Consider the following 24,632-nt stretch of genomic DNA (forward strand, 5'->3'; position numbering starts at 1 on the left):
CCCAGTTATGTAGCTTTATGGAATAGGCTTCCAGATCTAGGCCCAGCATTGCAAAGAACTCAATATTCAGCCCATAGCGGTCAGCAGCATTTTAATCCCAGATATTCAAAGCCAGGCCACCAGCACTGAGTAGCTGTGCTGGCTACCAAAGATTATGCGGACCCCAGCCAATATTCAGGGTCCTGGCTGAATATCGGCTGGGACTTGCATAGGGGAACAGGTGCCCATTGCTCCTCTGGTTCTCCCCTCCCTCCCCCATGATCCCGATCCCTCCTCCATCACATTTCTGACTTGAAGGGCTAGCAGAGCCCCCCCCACCCCTCAGGTGTACAGGTCACAGCAATAAAAGAAAAAAATTGACTGTGCACCTCTGCCAGGATTACTAGACATAAGCTACGTTTTTTTCACCGACTCAACAGCAGAAATTCCTGAAAACCATGCAGTTCAGAAAACCAGTCACAACCGTTAGTCATTTTATTTCAGTGTTATACGGTATAAAGGGTTTGCTGATTTTTGTTTCTAAGCTGTGTATGAGTGTGATACTCTTGAGAAGGCCTCCAGTGACAGGGTCCTTTCTAAATAGGAGGTCTATTGCTCTTGATGCATTCATTTGGTTATTAATGATGCTTTTTTTTTCTTTACCTTCAATCTTTATGCTCTGAGTTAGCTTGCCCTGCCAGGTGCTTGGACTGTGATAGCTCGGGTTGGTGCCAGCGCTGTGGCGATCGAGCATTTCTGAAGAGTGGGCTGTGCGTGCCAGACTGTGGTCCTGATTTCTATGGAAATCCAAAAACAGGAGGGTGTGAAGGTGAGCTTTTATACAAATGTCTGACGTCGATTGACATCAGTATTGCCATAGGCAGCAAACTCTTTGATTTATACCAAAAAATATTGCATTCATTTTGATTATAATCAACTCTCTGCCAACCCATCTCCGGGAAGATTCAGTGCTAGTTCGGTTCAAATCTAACCTAAAGACATTCTTATTTAAAGATGCATTCGACCTATAGCATTTGAAACGCTTGTCATCACACAAATGAATTCTTTCCTTCCCTAATGTACTTCCCATCTATGGCCCTCTTTTACTAAGGTTAGCGCGTGCTTAGTAAAAGAGGGGGGTATGTCTCTCTAGCCTATCTACTATTATACTTCTACCTCCTAACCCAGACATGGGCAACTCTGGTCCTCGAGGGCCGCAATCCAGTCGGGTTTTCAGGATTTCCCCAATGAATATGCATTGAAAGCAGTGCATGCAAATAGATCTCAAGCATATTCATTGGGGAAATCCTGAAAACCCGACTGGATTACGGCCCTCGAGGACTGAAGTTGCCCATGTCGGCCCTAACCTCTTGTCTGATAATGTGTGTCTGTCCTTGATATTCATATGTAAATCCCTGATTTAAAATTTTTAACTTTGTACGCTGCTTAGGGGTTAGATAAACAGGATAACAAATCTAATATAATAAAATGGTAAGCCACGCATGCGCAGTTCCTAAGTGTGGGTCCGTTTTCTGTGAGCTGTAGCACACATAGGAAGTGCGAAAGCACGGCTTACGGTCTGGCCTCACGCGAGGCAAGACAAGTGCCATGCGCGCTCTTCCCTGCTCTCCACCGATGCCGGCCGCTAGCACCCCCTGCCCTCTCCAAGCCGGGACCGCAGCCAACCAACCATCGCCTCCACAGCGCGCGAGAGGAGAAGGGAGAGGGCTGAGGGCTGTCCCGCTGGCAGCATGGCCCCGATCCCCTTGCGCCGCAGCAGCGTCGACGACTCCCCCCCCCTCCCGCACCAACTGCTGCCGCTCCTGTTTGAAGCTGCCTGATGAGGTTCGCGGCCGGCTGTAGTGAACCTCGCAGGCCGCTCTCCACATGAAGCACGTTCCCTCTGACGCGATCGCGTCAGAAGGAACATGCTATCATATGGAGAGCGGCCTGCGAGGTTCAATACAGCCGCCCATGAACCTAAGCAGGCCGCTTTGAAAAGGAGCGGCAGCGGCGGAAGGAAACTCGCAGGTAGGAGCCGCATGCCCCTATAGTACTCTCTCCCTTCGCCGCCGCCGTTCGTTCTTTCAAAGACGCAGCGGTGGCTACTCTCACGATCCCCGCCTGCGTCGGACTTCCGACTTAGGTGGGGATCATGAGAGGAGCCAACGCCGCGTCTTTCAACAACAACAAAAAAATACTCGCTTTTAAAAAATCTTCAGGCGCCAGCGACGGCTTGCTGCACGCGCCACAACTTCCCAACGCCAAGCGCCCTTTTAAAATCTTCAGGCGCGAGCGGCGGCTTGCCGCACACGCCCTGACCTCCAAACCCCCCTGCAGGCATCTATTTTTCCTCCTCCTCCCTCTCGCATGCTCACAGCGTTTAAATGAAAAGCGCTGTGCTGCCACTGGCCTCACCATCTCCTCTCCACTGTGGCCCACCCTCTCACAACTTCCTGTTTCCGCTAGGGTTGACCGCACTGTAGAGAAGACACTGAGGCCAGCAACAGCGCGGTGCAGCGCTTTTCTGTGAGGCAAGTAAATTTCTGTGGGGCATATGCACAGGGGGAGCAGAAAATGAATGCTGCTGGACGGGGGAGGGAAAAGGAAGGGAACAGGGGGAGCAGGCAATGGGTGGGTGCACAGGGAAGAGGGGGAATGCTGCTGCTACACAGGGAAAGGGGGAATGCTGCTGCACAGGGAAGGAGGGAATGCTGCTGCTGTACAGGGAAGTGTGAGTGAATGCTGCTGTACAGGGAAGGGGGGAATGCTGTTGCTGCTACACAGAAGGGGGAATGCTGCTGTTGCTGCACAGGGAAGTGGGGGAGGGGGAGAAAGGGAAAGGGGGCCAGGGAACAATCTTGGTTTGCTTTGGGGAGAGACAAAAGGGGGCCATGGAGCGAGACAGAAAGATAGGCAGGCAGCGCACGAGAATGAAAAATAGACACACAGAAAGACAGCAGGCAGGGAGAGAAACAGAAATAAAGAAACACAGACAGGAAAAGGGGGCCAGGAAGAGAAACAGACAGAAAGAAAGAAAGACAGACAGTGGGAGGGAGAGACACAGAAAGAAAGAAAGACAGATAGACATATTCTAGCACCCGTTAATGTAACGGGCTTAATGACTAGTGTTAAATAAACTTGAAACTTAAAAGAAGATTTTGTATCACCTGTTTTCTGCAATGGAGAAGAAATCTTCATTTTTTTTTTTTAACTAGCAAGGTCATCATTACTCTTCATAAGATCACTGCATAGCTAAATTTACAGAGTCTTTGTCCAGCAGAAAATCACCAGGAAGAATAATAACAGGTATTGCAATTCATCTTAGCTGTCACATTTTAAGTGATTTAATTGTCACCTAGCTGCAGATTGTAGCAAATTGTGCATAGCATGAAATGGACAGCACGGTGATTGATATGGCCAGAGCTAATGATTGTGCCTTTCACTGTGGCAACTGAACCCACTCCAAAAAGGGGAAAAAGTGGAGCATACCCATGCAGCCAAAGGGTTGAATTAGCACATGTTTGAAACTTGGGAGCTACTGCTGGCCATTAATAATAATAATAATAGTTTATATACCGCAATACCGTGAAGTTCTATGCGGTTTACAAAAGATTAAGAGAAGGTACAAAATGATTGAACATAGGAGAGGAGAGCGAGAGAGGGTAAAAGGTCTAGAAAACCGATACTGAGGAGAGGGAGTACGGGTCAGTTGTCTAGATACAACAGGAACAGATATGTCATTAGGCGCTTCCTGAATTCCATGTAAGTGGTGGGGGAGAGCAATTGTTCTAGGTCTTTATCCCATAATGCTGCTTGGTTTGAGAGGAGATGTTCATGGTGTTTTTTAAGTTTACAACCTCTAACTGGGGGGGGGGGGAAACGAAGTTTGAATGTGAGCTTCTCTTGTGTCTGTTGGTGGAGAAGTTAAAAAGCATTGTACATAGAACATTCAGAATTCAGTCACCCTTAAAATGAAGACCGAGAAATCACCCTAGTCACTCTCCTCATGTTCCAGTAGGGGCTCAACAGGGGCCAGCCACAGGGTCAGTAGATAGGGATAAGCACAGAAACAATGCCCTGGTTTAGTTTCAGGTATTCTGGCTGATTTTGTCACATTTTTATAGAGTTCTTTTTCCAAAAAATTAAGGTATGCACATTTTAAAAAATTTTTTAAAATCACCTGTTTGGAGCTATCCGCTAATTGCTAGTGGCACTTAACTGTTTTTTGCTGCAGAAAATCAGTGGCTAGCGCCAAACTCAAAACTATTTGTGAGTGTTCTGGGGTGGAGTCGGCACTTGGCCAGTTAACTGCTGATATCCAGAACTTAACTGCAGAAATGGGATCGCATAAAAGTCAGTCATATCTTTTGCGGTTACCCATATCCGGTTAAGTGCTGAATATCAGACTTACTGAAAACAAAATGTGGAACCAGTTCCTGGGCTTCCAAGAGTATAGAATTGTAAAGTTTATTAATACAGAAATAATTCAAAAATATCACAGTATGCTAAAAATCAAATTGATACAACATAAGTCCACTGCATGAATAGTAGCCAGACCCTTCACAGGCCGTGTTTCGGCTTTTTGAAGCCTTCCTCAGGGGTACTTAAAATTCAGTAACAGGCATTCAAAGAAAATGTAAGTCTTTTTGATGAGTGCTTGTTTAAAATAACGGTTGTCACACTGGCTGGCCTTAGGCGCCTGGGCCAATCAGGCCCCTCCCCGATGCATCCCACAATGCACCGGGAAGTGGCAGGCCCGCTATTCTGAAGATGGCGGGCCTGCTGGCCAGCCATAACAGGGACTCATCTGTCCGGCCAACTAAAAGTTTAGTGGGGGGGGGGTTCCGGGATAGTGGGGGGGGTCAGGTTGGGGGGGTATTCGGGGGGTTCATGGGGGGTGGGGGTCCATCTTCGGCAGGAGGGCTTAGGCTTCCTCCTGCTGGTATTGTCGCCGAGGGGGGGGTCGGGAGGGCTTGGGATCCCTCCTGTTGGTATTGACGGGGAGGGAGGTTTGGGGGTTCGCCTTCCGGCAGGAGGGGTTAGGATCCTTCCTGCCAGTATTCACGGGGGGGGGGGGGGTTTCGAGGGTATACCTTCATCAGGAGGGCCTGGGCTCCCTCCTGCCAGTATTCAGGTTTGTCGGGGGGGTGGGGTGCAGGCAGGAGAGATTGGGCATCCTGCCAGTTCGTGGCAGTTCGGGTGGGGGGCAATCGGGCGGGGAGGCATCTCCTCTGCCGCGATTGTTGCGGGGGGGGGGGGCAGTTACAGGATTCTGTAACTGGTGTTGTTTTTTGACAGACGCCAGTTACAGAATCCTGCTTTTAGGCGAAGGACTGGCTCCTCCTTCGCCTGAAAGGTCTGGGTTTGGGCATTTGGAATTTGGGCGATTTTTGGGTCGGAAATGTGGTGTAGGGATAGACGTAGTGGCAGTCTGGGCCAGTAGATTGCTGAACGTGCAGGTAGGTCATTCTCAAACAAACCCTCATTTTGAATTTTTTTTTTTTTGGATAATGGACATTTCCCTGCTGCCAACTTCAGCATCTACTGACTTAGGCCAAAAGGGGATTTAGACTTTTTTTTTTTTTAATGTCCCCCTCTAGGGGTTCTGTTTGGTTCACAGGAGAAAGTAAATATAAAACTAATCCTTAGGTGTGGCCTGCTCCAGCAGGGTCACGGTGTGCACTGTTTTCTCTAGCAAATAACATACATTGGCCAGCCTCTAACCAGGTCAAAGATACAGTTTTGTAAGGTTCCAAGTTGAACTTGGCCTACCTGACTGTCTTTTATAGATGTGTATTGGAATCATATGCAGTTGAGCATTACTGTTTCCTTCTGGGCATCCCTAACTTACTCCCTCCCCCCCTCCCTTTTTAACTAAGCTGCGGTAGAGGTTTCTACTGCGGCTCAGAGCGCTAAATGCTTTGATACTCATGGAATTCCTATGAGCATTGGAGCAGCATCAGAGCCTTTAGCGCCCTGGACTGCAGTAGAAACCTCCATTGCGGCTCAATAAAAAAGGTTCTTAGCTGCAGCCTGAATTTTATACTTCCTGGACCATTCTCCTTCCATATCACTTTCCCCCTTGGCGGGACTGTGAGTTTTAAAGTGTTTCAGCTATTGTAAGGGAATGTCATGAAGGGGGAGTGGAAATGACCTGTAGATCCTCTTGCAGCACATAAACTTACTTTAATACAGATATTGTTATGTGCTTAAAATTTTACAAATCTCAACCACTAACTGAATTTGCATCCTTATCAGTGAATGGGAACTTTGTAGATTTGAAGACTTTATTGTGGATTGTGAATATCACTATGGGAGGGCTATTTGCAGGAAACTTTGATAGCAAGGTTTCAAGGTTTTATTAAAATTTGATTTAATCGCTTATCTAATTTCTAAGCGAGTTTACAATATATATAAAAAAAGAGCATGAACATAATAAAAATGCCACTAACAATACCATTAATAGTTACAAAAAGAGAGCAATTACAAAGAAACATCAACTAATAATTGGCTTATTAAAAACGGATAAACGAGACAGACGGGAGACAAAAGGAAATAGGGTTAGAAATACAATTTGGATAGGAACGAAAGACAAATAAGGAAAAAAAAAACCCAAAAGGAAAGGGCTCATTGATGCTTAATTCCTTAAGGGAATTAAAAAGGATACTGTAAAATTTAAATCAAATGTTAAAAGCTTTTATGCTTAAATCTTTTATTGATTTTTCAATTTAAATTTCAAGTATTACACTTGTACAGAAAGCAATAATAGAATAGATATCAATTATACAGTAAATATAATTCACAAATTAACAAATTTTACTATTTATGCTCAAGTCCTCAACTTAGGATCCAAGAGTCAAAGAAAATTGGCGAAAAATAGAAGAAATTAATAATAATACATAAGAAACTGAAAGCTATAGCACTGAAATGAGGTCATCAATAATCAAATTTAGGGTTCAAAGGTTGTTGCATTCAGACGAGACATTGCCACAAAGTTTGTCAATTGGGATAGTTCAAAAAACACATATTTGAGAGTACGGTAACACACAATACATTTACACGGATGTCTCAAATAAAAAGTCGCCCCCAAGGATAAAACCCCAGGTTTCAAAAGAAGAAATTCACGGCGGCGCCTTTGCGTCTCCAGTGCCAAGTCTGGAAACATTTGTATTTTGTGACCAAGGAAACTTTTCTGTCTATTTTTAAAGTAAAGTTTTAACAACCATGTTTTATCAATTGGCAAAGCTAAAGTAATAATCATAGTGGCTGATGATGTTAAGTCCTTCTCAGATGTCTCTAAGATTTGTGAAATATTTAAGGGTTCTCGGTCTGGAGATTTTACTTTTTGTTGTTGGTTTTGTTCTTTATCAGGCAAATAATAAACCCGTGAAAATGGTGGTAATGAATCTTCAGGTATTTCCAAAGTTTCCACTAAATATCTCTTAAGCATATCTCTGGGTGTTACCGGATCAAGTCTTGGAAAATTAATTAACCTTAAATTGTTACTACGTGAATTGTTCTCAAGCATTTCAATCTTCTTCCTTAGGTTAATATTATCTTTAACTAAAGTCTCTTGCAATTGTTTCGATGTTATAATTTCCTTTTCTATTTTCTGTATGGATGAGTTAGAGGTATTCATTTCTTTTCTTAAGTCCTTCAATTCTTTATTATGTTCCTTAATTTTCCCTTCGATTTGTTGAAAAGTAGGAGTTATATTTTTAACAAAACCAGCCATTAAGTCCCAAATGGAATCTAAAGTCACTTCAGCAGGTTTAATCAATACAATTGGAGTTTGTGTGAATGTGAAGTGCTCACCGTTCTGAAGATTTCCTTCGGGGCTTGTCTTCTGTCCTTCCCCCTCATATTTAAATGTTACTGCCCCAGATATCTCCATGGGGACCCTTGCAGTGAGAGCCCCAGCCTCCAAGCTCTCCAGAAGATCCTTCCTTGCCTCTGGAGAGGAGAAAACCTCAGAATCCGGGGTTTCTCCACCCCTGGGAGAGCTGGTAATCTGAGGCTGCGGGGGTGGTGCCCTAACATCGGGGCTTAGAGTAGTATCGGGCCCAGGAGTGTTCACCGTGGGTTCGCCTCCCTGTGTCCTCAGCAGGCCGCCGTCCGATGTTGCAGTGACCTCCTGCATACGCCGCAGAAGATCTTGGATATTACTAAGAGCGGGGGCTCCAGGACGCCGCGAGGCAGAAGCGGCACTCCGGCCCCGTCTCTTAGGCATCGCGGTAAGCAAAGTACCGTTAGAATTATTCAAAACCGACACTGTTCTGGGACGAGCAACTCAGCGCGTCCTGCTCTCAGTCGCCATCTTGGATCCCATGTTAAAAGCTTTTAAATAAATGACTCCTGAGTAAGCTTTTGAAACGTTTGAGATTAGCTTCTTCTCTAACAAGAGCTGGTAGGGTATTCCAAAGTTAAGGGGCTATGACTGAGAAAATGTCATGCTTTTTGGTTCCTATTATATGAAGGGAAGGGACCGTCAGCAATTTACGAGGTGGAAAGGGGCTAAGGGAGTCTGGAGGTAGGGGATACCTACATTTTCATCCTCTTGAAAGCTGAATTTTTCTGTGTCTTGCCCCTAAAATAATGAACCCATGAATAATTCATTCCATCCTTTCTCACCTCAGATATTCCTGTTTGTGTTTCTGACTGGTGCACCTGTGATCATTTATGTGATAGACCACTTCTGGGGGCAAATAATTTTAAAAGGCATTTTCATGAGCAAAACTATGTGCACGTAAACCTATGGCAACAACAAACAAAAAATCCAACAGAACTGCAGTAAAATATCGAGTCGAAAAACAAAGGCAAAAACTGCATTGATTATGTAGAAGATGCCAAGTCTTTAATGAACAAATCATAAAAAATAAATATAATTATAGTCATAAAACAGTTTGAATCCCGTGTCGGGATTGATGAACCCGGACCCGACACGCTCTGTATCATATGCAAGAAAACCTGATGGATAACAACTGGAGTCAGCAACTTGCAAGTGATACATTTTAGGACCCCTGAGAAAGGAGTGTTTTTCAAAACACGGACCGTATCGGGTCTGGGTTCATCAATCCTTTTGGATACAAACTGTTTTATGACTATAATTATATTTATTTTTTATGATTTGTTCATTTGGCATCTTGTACATCATCATTGCAGTTTTTGCCTTTGTTTTTTGACACGTAAACTTATGCACATGTGGCTTGTATATGCATAAATCCATCTGTCTTCAACAGAGGCATTCTTACCTTTGATTGGGTAAGAATGAGCATGTGTATTTATGCTTTAAAACTAAGCCAGGAAATTTGTGCATACTGAAAAATTGCTATAAATGTTTGTGTATTTTAGTGGACTGGTATGTATCTTATGTGCATACCTAAAGAAAAAAAGGTCAAGGATTTGATACGAGTATTGCCTTTCTGTGGTTACATCCAAAGTGATTTCCATATATTATATGAAGGTACTTTCTCTGTCCCTAGTGGGATCAGAATCTAAGGTGTTTTTGTACCTGGGACAATGGAGAGTTATGTGACTTACCCATGGTCAGAAGGAGCTGCATGGGAATTGAACTCAGTTCCCTAGGCTCTCAGCTGGCTGTACTAACTATTAAGCTACTCATTCACTCATAAATTAAGTTCTCTGAGGTAAATATTTTTCCTGTGCTTCATAGTTATTTATTTTGCCTACTGGCCTGAATTTTAAATGGTAAAACTTGCAGGTATCGGTTCTGTGGCTGGAGGTATCTCTGTCCCTTGAGCACTCTGTTCTGTTGGTTTCCTATCTGCGTATCGTTTTGGCAGGGCTGGCTCATGGATTTGTGGCATCCTGAGCCAGCTTTTACGAGAACAAAGGAACACCCTTTCACTACTGGGAAAGGTGAACTAGAAAGGATGGCTTTTGGTATCGTTGAGCTTCACCGTCCTAAGCCAGTGTCTCACCTGACTCATTCCTCAAATCAGTCCAGCAATTTTTAATCCCACAGATCTCTGGGTGGTTAATCCAGTTTCTATAAATCAGAGTTACACTAAGGTTTGTCAGTTGATACAGATAAACACTTTGGGGTTGAGCAGTTTCTAAGCTCCTTCCAATTATTCCAAAAGTATCTGAAAACTTGGCTATTCTCAAAAATGTAAATCTCGCTCCTCTCTTTATAATCACTAATTCTTATGTTTTTCCTTCCTTATATTAAATTTCCATTAAATGTTGCCAAGCTCTATCTTTATAGAGAGGATAAGTTTTCAAGTTTCAAGTTTTATTGGTTTTTAATATACCGACCATCAAACGAATATCTGGACGGTTTACAATGAATCTAAAAAGCGATAAAAGTAAGATAAAAATGTTGGCATTAAAAATAAATAGGTGAACATAGATAACATGGACTGGACAGACTTGAAAGTGAGGGTAAAAGGGAAGGGAAGGGAAAAGTTACATATTGAAGAAGAAATGGAGACAGTAGGAAAGGGGAAAGAACATATGGATAGGTCGCTTTATCAAGGTATATAAACTTAAGGTTTAGTTTAACTATTCAGTGCTGGCTATCTGTGGCTCCTGGCATTGAATATATTCAGACTGGTGCCGAGTTAATTCGGTGCATAAAAAGTTAGGCCTGTTTTTTTTCTGACCTTATTTTATGCGCTTGCTTATTAGTGGACTGAATATTGCCGCTAACTGTTAGTTCCACCCCCCTGACCGCCTCTTACCTAATCAGTTAGGGCGTGACTGGTTAACGGAGATAGTGATCCATAAATACCAATGTAATGTAATTTAGGGCTCCTTTTACTAAGCTGCGTTAGGACATTAAAGAGCGGAATAGCGCGCGCTAGATGCTAACGCCAGTATTGAGCTGGCATCAGTTCTAGCCACATAGCACGGGGTTAGCACGCGCCAATCTGCGTGCGCTAAAAACGCTAGCGCACCTTAGTAAAAGGAGCCCTAAGTGCTGCTGAATATAGCCATCCAGCCAGCCCAGTGAGGTTTTACTAACAGGAACCTCTCCTGCTCAGTTAAACCCTTTTGAATATCAACCCCTTTAAGAACAAAAGGTCAAATTTATCCTGTTTGGCAGAATGAAACCATAGCTTCTAATAGTAGGGACTGGGAGCCTTCCAGCTTCAGAGGGTTGTCCATGTAATTGTGAGTAAAAAAAAAATATGCTTTATGCATTTTGCCTTTTGTTTTGCTCTGCTAAGGTGATATTCGTTCTCCTGTGCTCCATGTGAATGGGTCACTCACAGTATGGATTGGAGAAGTAAAGCCACTGGACACCACCCTTGTGGAACCCCGGGGATTAACCGACGTGCAGAAGCATCTCCTGTTCCATGTGGTGAGACCTCCCACCAATGGCAAACTGGTGAAAGTGGTAAAGGGCAAGGAAATGCCCCTGAACAGGGATAACGTTTTTAGCTGGAAGGAACTCAAAAGCCAGAAAGTGTGGTTTAAACACAGCAAAGGAAAATCAAGGTATCTTGAGCATTATATTTTATCCTTCTCATGACATCAGTTCTTAACCTTACATTTGTTGGAATGCTTGCAGTATCTCTGAATTTTTACAAGAATATTACTTTAAAAAAAAACTCTGAATATTTTAAATCAGAGGGTTCTGTTGTTAAAATGTCTTGCCTTGAGGCATAGACTGGGAGGAAAGCCAACTGCTGATATTCAACAGGGATTCCCCACAGGCAGCAGAGTAAATCATGCAGTCTGGGGTTTTCAGTGAGTTGTCAGATCTGACACCAGTGTTTGAGCTTGTTTTGTACATCGCAACAAGAGACATAATACCGTGTTTCCCTGAAAATAAGACAATGTCTTATTTTAATTTTGGGTCCAAATAACACATTAGGGCTTATTTTGGGGGGATGTCATTTTTTTAAAAAATATACAACAATCATCTCCACCCCAACCAATTCTTCCTCTTTCCTTTCTCCCCCACCCCCCATGTGCAGCATCTTTCTTCCCCTCTCACCCATCCCCTTGTGCATCATCTTTCTATCCCTCCCTCCCTTCCATCCCCCTGTGTAGCAGAACCCCACCGACCCTTCCACCATGAGACCGACATACTTTCGCTCCGAGGCCTCCAAAAATGGAGGCGATGGTGCTCTGAACAGGCTGCTTCACGGTCTTCCCTCTGCTGTGTCACGGCAGAGAGAAGGCCCCGGCGGGGAAGGCCACGAAGCAGCCCATTCAGAGCGCTGCCACCACTGCTGTTTTTGAAGGCCTAGAGGTGGAAGTATGTCAGGTCTCACTGGGGTGGGGGGTCGCTGAATTGCCGAGTGATTTTTTTTCAGTGAATCTGGCAGCACTGGTGTTAGGGATGGAGTCGGGGACATTCGGGGGGGGGGGGAGCAATCTTAACTAAGGCTTATTTTGGGGGTAGGGCTTATATTAGGAGCATCTTTAAAAATCATGCTAGGGTTTATTTTCGGGATAGGTCTTATTTTCGGGGAAACACGGTAGTAACATAGTAAATGATCCATCTAGGCTGTCCAGATAAGAATTATCTACTTTGAGTAGATGAACATATAAATTCCTATATGTAGTCCAATACCAACTCCTCCTTTCGTATGTCTTGTTAAGTGCCCTCTCAGTCCTTTTCCCATCAGTACCCTCCAAATCCATCCCAAGCATATCCAGAATGCAGTGATAGTATAGGAGAGTTGCCAATTCTTTTCAGAATAATCTAATGATCTTTTTTTTCAGTATTGCTGTTTCTTATGGCTTCGCTTTTTTGAAACCTGCAGTTTGGTTGCAGCACATATTATTGTACTCAATTAGTATTTGCATTACCAAGGAGATTAACAAATACCAACCGAGTACCCCGCCCAAGCTCCACCCCAGATCCATCCAAATTCCGCCCCTGACTCCACCCCTATAATAATAGTTCTAATTGTAATGCAATTTATTCCATCCATTTTTCATATAAACACAATATAATCTTATTAATACATAATGGTAACCAAAAAATTTTTTAAAACACAAAGCACACTGTATGTAGAAAAAATGTTATCATTTATATACCGGGGGTTTTCAAAGAGGTCAAGGCAGATAACTTTTCAATATGCAATGTCACCTCAGTAACAACTATAGAAAAATAGACAAATATAGTGCAAAATATAGACAGCAGATATAAATTCTCAAAACTGACACATTTTGACCACTAAATTGAAAATAAAATAATTTTTCCTACCTTTGTCTGGTGATTTCATAAGTCTCTGGTTGCACTTCCTTTTGACTGCATCCAATATTTCTTTCTTTCTGCCTCCTGCATGGTTCCTCTCCTTCAGACCTCATTCCATTCCCTAGCCAACATCTCTGTCTGCCCCTCCATGAGTCCAACTTTTTTTTCCTCTCTCCCTGCCTCCCCCCACCTCCCACTGAAGCCGCTGCTGATTTCTCCCTAACTCTCCTCCCCACCACCAAAGCTGACCCTGCCGCCCGACACACTCCATTCCCCCAACTTTTTCTTCCTCTCTCCCTGCCTGCCCGCCCCCCTCCCGACTGAAGCCACCGCGGATTCTTCCCTGCCCCACCCCTGAAGCCAACTCTGCCACCCAACACGCTCCATTCCTACCCCACCCCCTGCTGCCATAGCAGCAACAATGTTGAATTTCCAAGAATGCTGGCATGACCTGCATGATGGAACCATGGTTAAAACCAAATGTCAATGAGTGTGGACAGAGTAGATCTTTTTTACTGCAACATAACTAACCTTGGTGACTATGAGGACCACTAAAATCTTGGCAATAAGTCATAGAAGGGGTCCAAGGTATACATAAATAAATCTTGAAAGACTCAAAACTTTAGGTAGCAAGGACTGAAATAGTCAGCCAACAGAAGTAGTGGAGGTTGTTACACTACTGGATTTTTTGCATGCTTTAGACAGATTTGAGGGGCAGTGGCAGAAAAAGAACTGAGAGTTCAAGTAAAGACATGATTTAATGGGCAGCGATGCTTGGTTTCTTGTGGGCATTTCTATGCATATTGGCTCAAGAGGACAAACCTCAACTAGGTAGAGTGGATGCACCATTTTGGTCTTTATCTTTGATTATTTACTATGTTTTAAGTAGCTAAAGAGAGGAGACTTGGAGTTTCCACCATTAGGAAGGGGGAGAGAAAAGGGGAAATATTTCCTGGGTAGGTTGGAGAGTGGAGGTACAAGATGCTGAACAACAGAAGAAAGACAGAAGGTTCTGAGTGGATATCAGGGAGAGAAAGAAAGCCGATGGTTAAGTAAGGGATGGAGTGAGACAAAAAGACGTGCATTGTAGAAAGGGGAAAGGAAATCAGGTAGTGCTTCTGTGCTGGACAGGAGTGAAAGAAAAGGATGCTGAGTATGGAGAAGGATGGAGACAGAAGAAATACTAATTTTAGCAAGAGAGAAAGGGATGTTATGCCAGTGCTGTCACCAGTAAATAGCATAACAATGAAGGGTTTCCTTGTTGCCCTAACCTTTACACCAGTTCTGCTCAAAGTACAGTAGTCACAAGATTTACAAAGAAAATTAGGGGTACCCTTGGGTTATTCTTTCCATTTGATACTATTGTCTTTTCCAGCTAGGTGTATTTTTTCAGTACAACTCTAGAAGCTGGGAGATGGTCTAGTGGCTCAGTGGCAGTGCTGTACCATGCCATATGAAAAATCCCAGTTCAATTTTCATGTCTAGCCCTCCAATTGTTACTACAGAGGCAGCGTTCAGAGCTGGGTGGGGAGAGGGAAATCCAGTCATTGTTCAATAGTGGCATCTCTCGTTGGATCTAAAGTATACGTGTACTTGCTCCAGAAGGCACTATGATCTCTGGTTGCTGCCCAAGAACTGGCACTACAATGGCTGGAGGAGGGAAGATTATAAAATTAGGGGATATACCCTAGATAGTGGTCAATGAAGGCTTATGGTGTGGTAACCTAGAAGGGGATGGTTCTGACTCAACTGAAAGCTGCAAGGAGCAGAAGGAAATAAGTGAGGAAAGCAAGTTTATATATTTTTATTAATATTATGATGCTTCTCTTAATATAACTGATAATAAAAACAAAAGTATTTGATTTCTGTTCAGTTTTACATGTACAATGTCATTTACACCTTTCAGAGCAGCCCTTTCTGTGATTAAGCTGATTCTTAGCACTCTGCCATTAAAACTTTAAGGTGCTTGTCCACTTAGACTCCATTTTGGATTTCATTTTGTTCATGTAGGAAAGGTCACTTCTCTTTGAAGGTCAGCGATGACCAGTTCTTCTCTGAACCAAAAACCATTCATATCCAAGCTGTTTCAGCAAAGGTAATGTACCAGCACGCATACTAAACAGATGTCCACTTGGATTTACTGAAGTAATATAAACTGTGTCATTATTGCCAGGACTGTCGTAAGGTTTCTGCCTGCAGTAGGCAATTTCAGGTTTTACAGGTTTAGCCCTAGCGTACTTTTCCACTTCTGACACTCTCCTTCATCGCAGATCTCTCCTTTCTTGCTGGTCCCTCCCTCTTTCCTATCTTCCTCCTCCATCAGTTCTCTCTCCCACTAGGCATGTTCTGTTTGCCAACACCCTATCCACACACACACGCACTCACACACACACTCACACTCTAACACAATCTCACTCACATCTCACACTCACTCACTCACACACTCTCACTCACACACACACACACACACTCTAGTCCTGTATGTCTGTCCTTGGCTGCATCCTTGTCTGTATATTCTATTATAACTTAATCACATCCTCCACTGGCTTTTACTTCTGGCTGATCTCCACTCTTTACCTACTGTACCTAACCAATCTGCCATGTTTTCTGACTCTGAATGGAGTTGTGTAAGCATATGACTGCAAGGACTGAGCATCCTGACACTTATTGTCCCTATAGCCTGACCTCGTCTGTCTCTCAAGTATTTTTTGAGATAGTCTTTCAAAGGACAGATGGGAGGTAGAGTCTCGATTCTTCAGGAACTCTGATCGCACAGTAGTGGCTTTCAGTTCTCAAATCACACGTTCAGTGGCGTAGCGAGGGTGAGAGGTTGCGGAGGTGGTGGCGCATACCCCGTCCCCCGCTCCTTCCCTGATCCCGACTGCCGTGCATGCCCCCCCTTCTCTTGTACCTCTAGTTGAAGTTGTTGTTCGCGGCGGTCAACACACGTGCTTCTCGCGACCCCATCGGCTCTCCCTCTGACGTCACTTCCTATGCATGGCCCCCAGAAGTGATGTCAGCAGGAGAGCCGGCGGGGTTGGAAAAAGCCCTTTGTTGACCCCCACGAACAACAACTTCATCGAGAGGTACGGAGGAAGGGAAGGGGGCATGCGCGTGGAGGTGAGGAATAGGAAGAGGAGGAGGGGTGCCAGTGCCCCCACCAACAAGACACCCGGGGCGGACCACACTCCCCCTTACTACACCACTGCACACATTCAATATTCCTGCTGGATAGTTATTATTAAAAATTTCTGTGTCTTATATCCCCGAAGACCTCAGTGACAACACTCAAGACTCACTGTCTCAAAACTTTGTGTCCTTTTGCCATTGGTCTTATATATATATATATATATAAAACTTTCTTTATGTGAACATTTTCAATAAATGTCTTCTTAATATTAGAGACAAAAGGAATATACTTAGCTTAAAGTTCAGCTGTGCGTTTCAGTCACCAGGGGTACTATAGATCCTTGACACAGCAAGCTTACGAAACATGTCAGATCTATAGTACCTCTGGTGACTGAAACGCACAGCTGAACTTTAAGCTAAGTGTATTCCTTTTGTCTCTAATATAAAAGGACATATATTGAAAAGGACCTGGGATAGGCACGTGGGATCTCTCAGAGAGAGAAACAGATAATGATTACTGTGGATGGGCAGACTAGATGGGCCATTTGGCCTTTATTTGCCATCATGTTTCTATGAAAATGTATAAATGGAGAAAGTTATATATGTAAAATAAGACCAATGACAAGAGGACACAAAGCTTTGAGATAGTGAAAGCCTTTTGAGTCTCGAATGGTGTCGCTGAGGTATTTGGGGATATAAGACATAGAAAATTTTTGATAACTGTCCAGTGGGAATGTTGAATATGTGATATTATCTATAGCGGTGGAGTTAAAAGAGTTTTTGCCAGAATAAGTGTGATCTCTTTCTCATAGTCATATTTTTTTTGCAAGGGGGGGGAGATGAGAACAAGGAAAGATGAGTGTGCCACAGAGGGGCTAAGCAATGATGCCAACTAAGAACTAGATGCACTAAAAAGGGTTGACAATACCACTGTGATCTGATTTTTGGCCATTTCCAAAAGAGTAATTGATGCACAAATGAGTTTGCATGCAAATGATTTGCACGGAGGTTCACCATAATCCCCGTCTCTTCCATCCAATGGATCACTGTGAGAGTGTCTCTCACACATGCACAGAGCCAGCAGGGGAAGCCCAAACAGCTGAGAGGCAGGGGAAGCCTCGAAGTAGCCTCCTGCCACTCAGCTGTTCAGGGCAGGAAACTTTTTTTTTTTTTTTTATGAACACAGATGTGCGTGTTACACAAGCACAATATCTGTCTCCATTTAAAAAAAAAAAAAGTCGAAGCCAAATCAAATTCAGTTGGGCCAGCCGTCACATCCCCCCCCCCTCCTGATGATGATGGCCACTCCCGCGAGAGACAGGAGGGATGCCCACTCCCTCCTGCAACAGCAAAAATGGCAGGAGGGTTGCCCACTTCCTCCTACCAACAGAGGCCCCCCTACGGACCATCCCCTCCCCTGCCTCTTTCCACCCTCAAAAAAGGCAGGCAGGAGGGATACCCACTCCCTTATGCCACTGGATGCTCCCCCGACCCACCACCTCTGTACCTGAGAGCAGGAGGGAAGCTGGTCCCTCCTGCACTGAGGGCGTCAGTCCAAAATGGCAGGCCTTCCCCTTCCTGGTGCATCATGTGATGTACGGGAAGGGGCTTAAGGCCCTGATTGGCTCAGATGCTAAGGGGAGGAACCTTAGGTGTCTGAGCCAATCAGGGCCTTATTTGCATGGCTGGAGCAGAGAATGAGCGATCGTGTACAAAACTACACGGTGAGCCGTTTTGTGTACTGGGTTGGCAAATCCATTTGTCGCTAAACCAGTCAAAACTGATGTAGCAACGATCATTAGACGATCGCTGACTTTAGTGCATCTAGCTGTAAGTCATTTAGGTTCAGCAGCAGAAGACTACAGGATATTTTGAAGATCTCTTGCAACTTTCTGGGCTAAGTGACTACCATTCATACCCACGCTATCTTTAAGTGTCACCAACGAATCGGATTTTCAGGATATCCCTAATAAATGTACAAGAGAGGCATCTGCCTGCAGTGGAGATGGTAGGCCTGCAAATCTGTCTCATGTAAATTCATTAGGGATATCCTGAAAACCTGACCCACTGGAAACCCTCAAGGCCTGGGAGTGAATATTACAGGCTTATGCTGCTTTAGAAGTCACTCTGATCCAGATTGTTGCCTTTAGTTTCTTCAATGTAAATTAGTTTTTCTAAGCTTTCAGATCTAGTACTCTTTAAGGCAATTTCTTTTTATTGCTTTATGTCCAGTAAATGTACAAACAGTTAAGATTATCTGCCTAAGATAAAGTAGGGATTCAATTTAATTAAGTCTAGATCAATGTATAGTGTATGTACTCTCCGCTGTTCCTCTTTCTGGGAACCTATCCAAGTACTGGATTATTTCTTTGCAGGCCCCCTATTTGCTGAGGAATGAACCTCTTTTGGTGGGAAAAGGCGAAGTGGTAGCCATAACTAGCTCAGTGCTAGATATCCGAGATGAGGACAATGCAAAGGATGTAGAGGTGGTTGTTCTAGACCCTCCACGTCACGGCCACCTGGTTACAGGTTCCGGAGACGCAGCTACCCACTTGTTTAAGCTTAATGACATCTCAAGCGGACTCCTTCACTACGCCCATGGCGGCTCGAATAACCAAGATGATGTGGCTTTGTTGCAAGTAAATGATGGGCGTTATTTCCAGAATATTCTTTTCCAGGTTCAAGTTACCCACAAGGTAGGTTCTCTTTATTAATCTGGGCACTGCGAAATTAAAGGGAATTTTCATTTACTTTTTCATTCAGATTCAAATTTACACCTGCTATTGAAATTTGACTAAGCAATTCTTGTTTTGTTGCTTGATGCTACAGATGCAGACTTGGGCCTCCTTTTACTAAGCTGTAATAGCGTTTTTAGCGCGTGCAGAATTTTAGCACGTGCTAAACCTGCCCTACACAGCTAGAACTAACGCCAGCTCAATGCTGGTGTTAGCGTCTAGCGCGCGTGACTATTCTGCGTGCGCTAAGCGCATGCTAAAACCGCTATCGCATCTTAGTAAAAGGAGCCCTTAGTTTTATTCAACTGTTTGTTCCTTAGTTTAATGCTATACCATTGCAGCTATTTGATGCCAAGATACATAATTATTATGCACTATTATTTATTTCTACGTATTTCTTAAAGCTGCACCAAATAGCATATTTTGCTATTTGGCTGAATACGAATAATGGGCATTGAAGTTTAACATAACAAATAATAAAAAAGACAACATGAAATCAGAGATCAAGTGTTTCTGTAGGATTTCGTACAGTAGATCTCTGAATTATTCCTTTTTTGAATTTAACCCCCTCTTCTATTAAACTGCGCTAGCAGTTTTTAGCACAGAGAGCCGCGCAGAATGGCTCCCGCTGCTCCCGACGCTCATAGGAACTCTATGAGCGTCAGGAGCAGTGCGGGCCATTCTGCGCAGTTCCCTGCATTAGAAAACTGCTAGCGCAGTTTAATAGAAGAGGCCTTAAATCACTGTTTGGCCAAATACGAATAATGTATTTGGGGCACAGAGCACTATTTGAGGCCAAATCAAATTCAGTATTTGGTACAGCCCTGGTGTTTTAGTTCATACTTTTTCAGGCAAGTTACGTTCAAGTGCAATATTTCCCTGTCTCCAGAGGACTTACAATATGTTCAAGTTTAAATAAGATTTGATCTAGAGAATGACACGGTGGTTGTTTCACGCGGGTAACCCACTGAAACGTCAGAGAGAAAGGAAGTGGTTGCTGTGGGTATGGGGAGAAGACCATTCACCGCCCTGTGGAGCGGTGAATGGCCTTGTCTCCACAGTGAAGGGAGGGAACGCGCACGATCACCAATTGCGCTCCCTCCCTCCATACTGATAGCTACCGCCGCTGCCGCAATCCAAGCATCTCCCTCCCTCCATCCTGATCGCCGCCGCCTGAACATCTCCCTCCCTGCCTCCCTCCCTGCCTTACATGTGGCTGCCGTAAAGGTCATCTCTGATGCAACCGGAAGTTGCATTAGAGACGATCTTTCCTGCAGCCACAGACGATTTCAAAGCTCCGGCTGCTAGTAGAAAACATATTTAGAAATTGCCTGCCGCGAAGGTAAGGGGCAGGGAAGGAGAAAGGGAAGAAAGGTGGGGTGGAGAAAAACAGACGCTGAAAGGACCTGGGGAAGGTGGGGTGGAGGAAGCGGGGAGAAGCCGCTGGAAAATGGTGAAGAGAGAGTAGGTAGATGCTGGGAAATGGGGAAAAGAGAGTGGGGAGAAGACACTGGGAAATGGGGAAGAGAGAGTGGGGAGAAGACACTGGGAAATGGGAAAGAGAGAGTGGGGAGAAGATGCTGGGAAATGGGGAACAGAGAGTGGGGAGAAGACACTGAAGGGAAATGGGGATGACAGAGTGGGGAGAAGACGCTGAAGGGAATGGGGAAGAGAGAGTGGGGAGAAGACGCTGGAAGGGAAGGAGACAGAGATGCCAGATTATGGGGAAGCGGAGGGAAGAAGATGGGTGTCAGGCCAATTCAGGGGGAGGGGGTGAAGGGAGAGGGAATGGAGCAAATGGAAAGCACAGAGAGAAGACAGACAGTGGATGGAAGGAATTGAATGAGAAGATGAGGAAAGCAGAAAACAGACAACAAAGGTAGAAAAAAAATTATATTTATTTATTTTCTTTTTCTTTTTTTTTTTTGCTTTAAGATAAAGTAGTATATTAGTTGTGTTGATAAAAATTTATAAACAAATCCCTGCCAGCTGAGCATCTCTTTCTCCAGGGGGCGGAAACGGGGTGGTGAAGGGGATGGCGGGGACGGGGCGGTGAAGGGGACAGAAGGGCAGAGATGGGGTGGTGAAGGGGATGACGGGGACGGGGCGGTGAAGGGGACGATGGTCCAGTGACGGGGACAGATTTTTTTCCCCGTGTCATTCTCTAATTTGATCTATTGCCCATCACAATGCATTTAGGTGCAGTGCATTGATTAAATAACTAAATAGAAGGAGAAGATGGGGAAAGAACTTCATTAAATAATAGGACAGAAAACAGAAAGTAATTAGCACTCATTGCAATCCACTATCATGGCCGCACCCTAGAGGTGAGAAATACCTAAAGATAAGGGGGTCATTAATCAAAGGAGTCTTTATACAGAATATGAGAAGGGAGGGCCTGTCACCATAAAGTTGCCACTCTGAGTAGATTCATACAGAATTTATCTTGTAGTAGGAATAAGTAGATTCTGTTGTAAGGATTGAAAAGTGCAGTGTGGCAGGTATGGAATTAGTAACAGATCAAGATAAGGCGGAGATTGGGATTGATGGGTTTTGAACACCAGCAGCAGAATTTTGTAGGTCAGTCTGTGGGTTATAATCATCATAATGATAATAATGGGTCAATATTCAAAAGGGATTTAACTGGGTAGGAAGGCTTCTTCCTGGTTAAATCCACTTGGCCAGATCCATGGGAGGGACTATAGGTATCTGGCCAATAGGAGTCTTAGACCCCTCCTAGTGCATCCCAGAATGCACTGGGAAGGAGGCCTAAGACTCTGGTTGGCCCTCCGGGTGGGAGGGGCCTTAGGCATCTGAGCCAATCATGGCCTTAGGCTCCTCCCCGGTGCATCCCAGAATGCATTGGGAAGAGGAAGGCCTGCTATTTTCCAGTGGCAGGCCTGCTGGCCATAGGGTGTATGCCTCCCTCCAGCTGGACCTTCTGTTTACAACAGGGGTGCCCACACTTTTTTGACTCGCGAGCTACTTTTAAAATGACCAAGTCAAAATGATCTACCAACAATAAAATTTTAAAAAAACACAACGCACACTGTACGCATAGAATTATTAATTATCATTCCTATTCTGGAGTTTTTTCAAAGAGGTCAAAGCAGATGACTCTAATCACTGTCACCTCAGTAACAACCATACAAAAATAGACAAATACCCACCCCCTCCCTTTTTACTAAACCACAATAGCATTTTTTAGCGCAGGGAGCTGCGCTGAATGCCCAGCGCTGCTCTCGACGCTCATAGGCTCCCTGCGCTAAAAACCACTATTGCAGTTTAGTAAAAGGGGACCATATTGTAAAATATAGACAGCAGATATAAATTCAGACACATTTTGATCACTAAATTTAAAATAAAATCATTTTTCCTACCTTGTCTGGTGATTTCATGAGTCTCTGGTTGCACTTTCTTCTTCTGACTGTGCATCCAATCTTTCTTTCAGCCTGTATGTTTCCTCTCCTCCACACCTCATTCCCTCCCCCAACTTTTTCTTCCTCTCTCCCTGACCTTTCTTTCTTTCTCTCTTCATGCCCCCTTTCTTTTTTTCTGTTTCTCTTCTTTCTTTCTGTTTCCCTGCCTGCCCCCTTTCTTTCTTTCTCCCTGCCCTTCCCCAAGCCACTGCCGCTGCCATCGGGGAACAGGACCCAAACTCCACCAATGGATAACAGGCCCCAAAGCCGACGCCGACACCACCCCTTGCTCTCTCTCTGCTTCGGGCCGATCAATCTTCCACTCCCTGACGTCAATTCTGCCATCGGAGAGGAAGTTCTGTCCAGCCAGGCAGCGATTGGCTGGCCTGAACTTCCTCTCCGACGGCAGAATTGACGTCGGGGAGAGGAAGATTGATTGGCCCGATAGATCGCCAAGGCAAAGGGAGTCCTGGATGATCGACTCACTTTGCCTTGGCGAGCTACCGGTCGATCGCGATCGACCTATTGGGCACCTCTGGTTTACAAGGTACGGGGGGAGCTGTGGAGGTGGTATTCTCCCCTTTAGCAGAATCGCCAGGTGGGTAGGGGGGGTCGGTCAGTCGTCGGGGGGTTGTGTTCTGGCAGGAGGGAGTGGCATCCCTCCTGCCTATTGCAGTTAGGTGGGGGGTGTTTCAGGAGAGGGGTGTTCTAGCAGGAGGGAGTGGGCATCCATCCTGCCTATCACGGGGGAGGGGGGAGTTTGGGGTGGGGTTGTTCTGGCAGGAGGGAGTGGGCATCCCGCCTGCCTATCGCATTTGGAGGGGGGTCCGAATTGGGCACTCCTCCTGCTAGGGAATGCTTTGGGAGTGATAGTAGGGAGCAGGCATCCCTCCAGATGCCCAACTTCACGGGGGGAGGGAGGGAGGCAAGTTTGAAGCATAGCGACCGCATCTATTTGAAATGTAGCCCAGCTTTTTGTTGGCCTACATTTCAAGCGCCTATAGGGAGATGTGTAGGGCCACCTAAGTTTGCCCAAGGCCACTTCTGGGCAAAACCACACCCACGCCTAGCTTTAGGCGAGCTTAAGTATCCCTATGCGTCTTCCTCAACCGTGACAGATGCCTATGGTATAGGCAGCTGCCTCTGTGGTTATTTTTGGTTTTTAAATCGTGCGTCCTGATTGGCTGGTTAGACAGCGGTAGGATGCCTACCGCCACCTACAATCGGGGTGCCGTTTATAGAATATGCTCCAAAGTGTCTAATTGGAAAACATTTGTAACTGGGAGAGTATTTTTCTCCAAAGCTCAGCCAGCATTGATTCAGATAGAAATCCTATTCAAACAGATCACCACAACAAAGTGATGCCATTCTTTGACCAACCTTTCCCACATCCCTCATGAAGAAATCGTGCACTAAGCTTCAGAAAATCAAAAATTCTGCAGCCAAATTGATTTTTCACAATTTTGCATGAAGATGTTTGACTGAGCAACTCCTGCTATGATTTGCTTGCATTGATTTTGTTTTGCATGATTTATAAGATCTTTGCTGGCACTAGTCCAGAATACTTGATAGGTTAATTTTCTTTTCCAAAGAATCTGAGATGGGGATGGGACTTGATTATACCGCATTTCTGTAGTTACAATCAAAACAGTTTAAATATTATATACAGATATTTATTTTGCACCTGGGGCAATGAAGGGTTAAATGACTTGCCCAGAGGCACAAGGGCAGCAATGGGAATTCAACCTCATTCCCCAGGTTCTCAGGTCACTCCACTAACCTTCAGGCTACTCTTCCAATCAAGAATAAATGAATAACATCTACTGTTACTTTATTTTACCAGCTGGCACCCATATAACTTCTGGTAATGGTCCACACATGATTTGAACTCCTCCCCTCCCTCTCAACCCCTGGATAGTAAACACCTGTTGTCCCACCCACCTCCTGACAAGTAAAGGCCCCCTCCCTGGTGATCCGGTAGGGCGATGGGGACAGGAATGAACCCCTTTTCTGGGGATGTCAGATTCCCTCTTTAATAAAAGAGGACACCTTGCTCTGCCCCACCCCGTCCAATTCCACCCCCCAGCCCCACCCACACACGAACCTCCCTGAGCTCAGGGTCATGTCTGGGGGGCCTCTGCAAGCACAGATGTCGATGCGATGAGGCGTGCGCACGGGCATTTAATGTCT

General features: G+C 44.7%; 1 protein-coding gene across 6 annotated transcripts in view; it reads left to right on the top strand.

Annotated features, from left to right (window-relative positions):
* The window catches only part of FRAS1 (Fraser extracellular matrix complex subunit 1), a 741,777-nt gene that overhangs the window by 480,577 nt on the left and 236,568 nt on the right, over nucleotides 1–24,632 (top strand). For all 6 annotated transcript variants that reach the window (XM_033963431.1, XM_033963422.1, XM_033963441.1 and 3 more), the window contains 4 exons: nucleotides 668–808; nucleotides 11,175–11,445; nucleotides 15,170–15,254; nucleotides 18,664–18,984. In XM_033963431.1, the coding sequence (XP_033819322.1) occupies nucleotides 668–808; nucleotides 11,175–11,445; nucleotides 15,170–15,254; nucleotides 18,664–18,984 (818 nt within the window). The remainder of the gene's footprint in view (nucleotides 1–667; nucleotides 809–11,174; nucleotides 11,446–15,169; nucleotides 15,255–18,663; nucleotides 18,985–24,632) is intronic.

Source organism: Geotrypetes seraphini, chromosome 1 (genome assembly GCF_902459505.1).
Source record: "Geotrypetes seraphini chromosome 1, aGeoSer1.1, whole genome shotgun sequence".
NCBI lineage: Eukaryota > Metazoa > Chordata > Amphibia > Gymnophiona > Dermophiidae > Geotrypetes > Geotrypetes seraphini.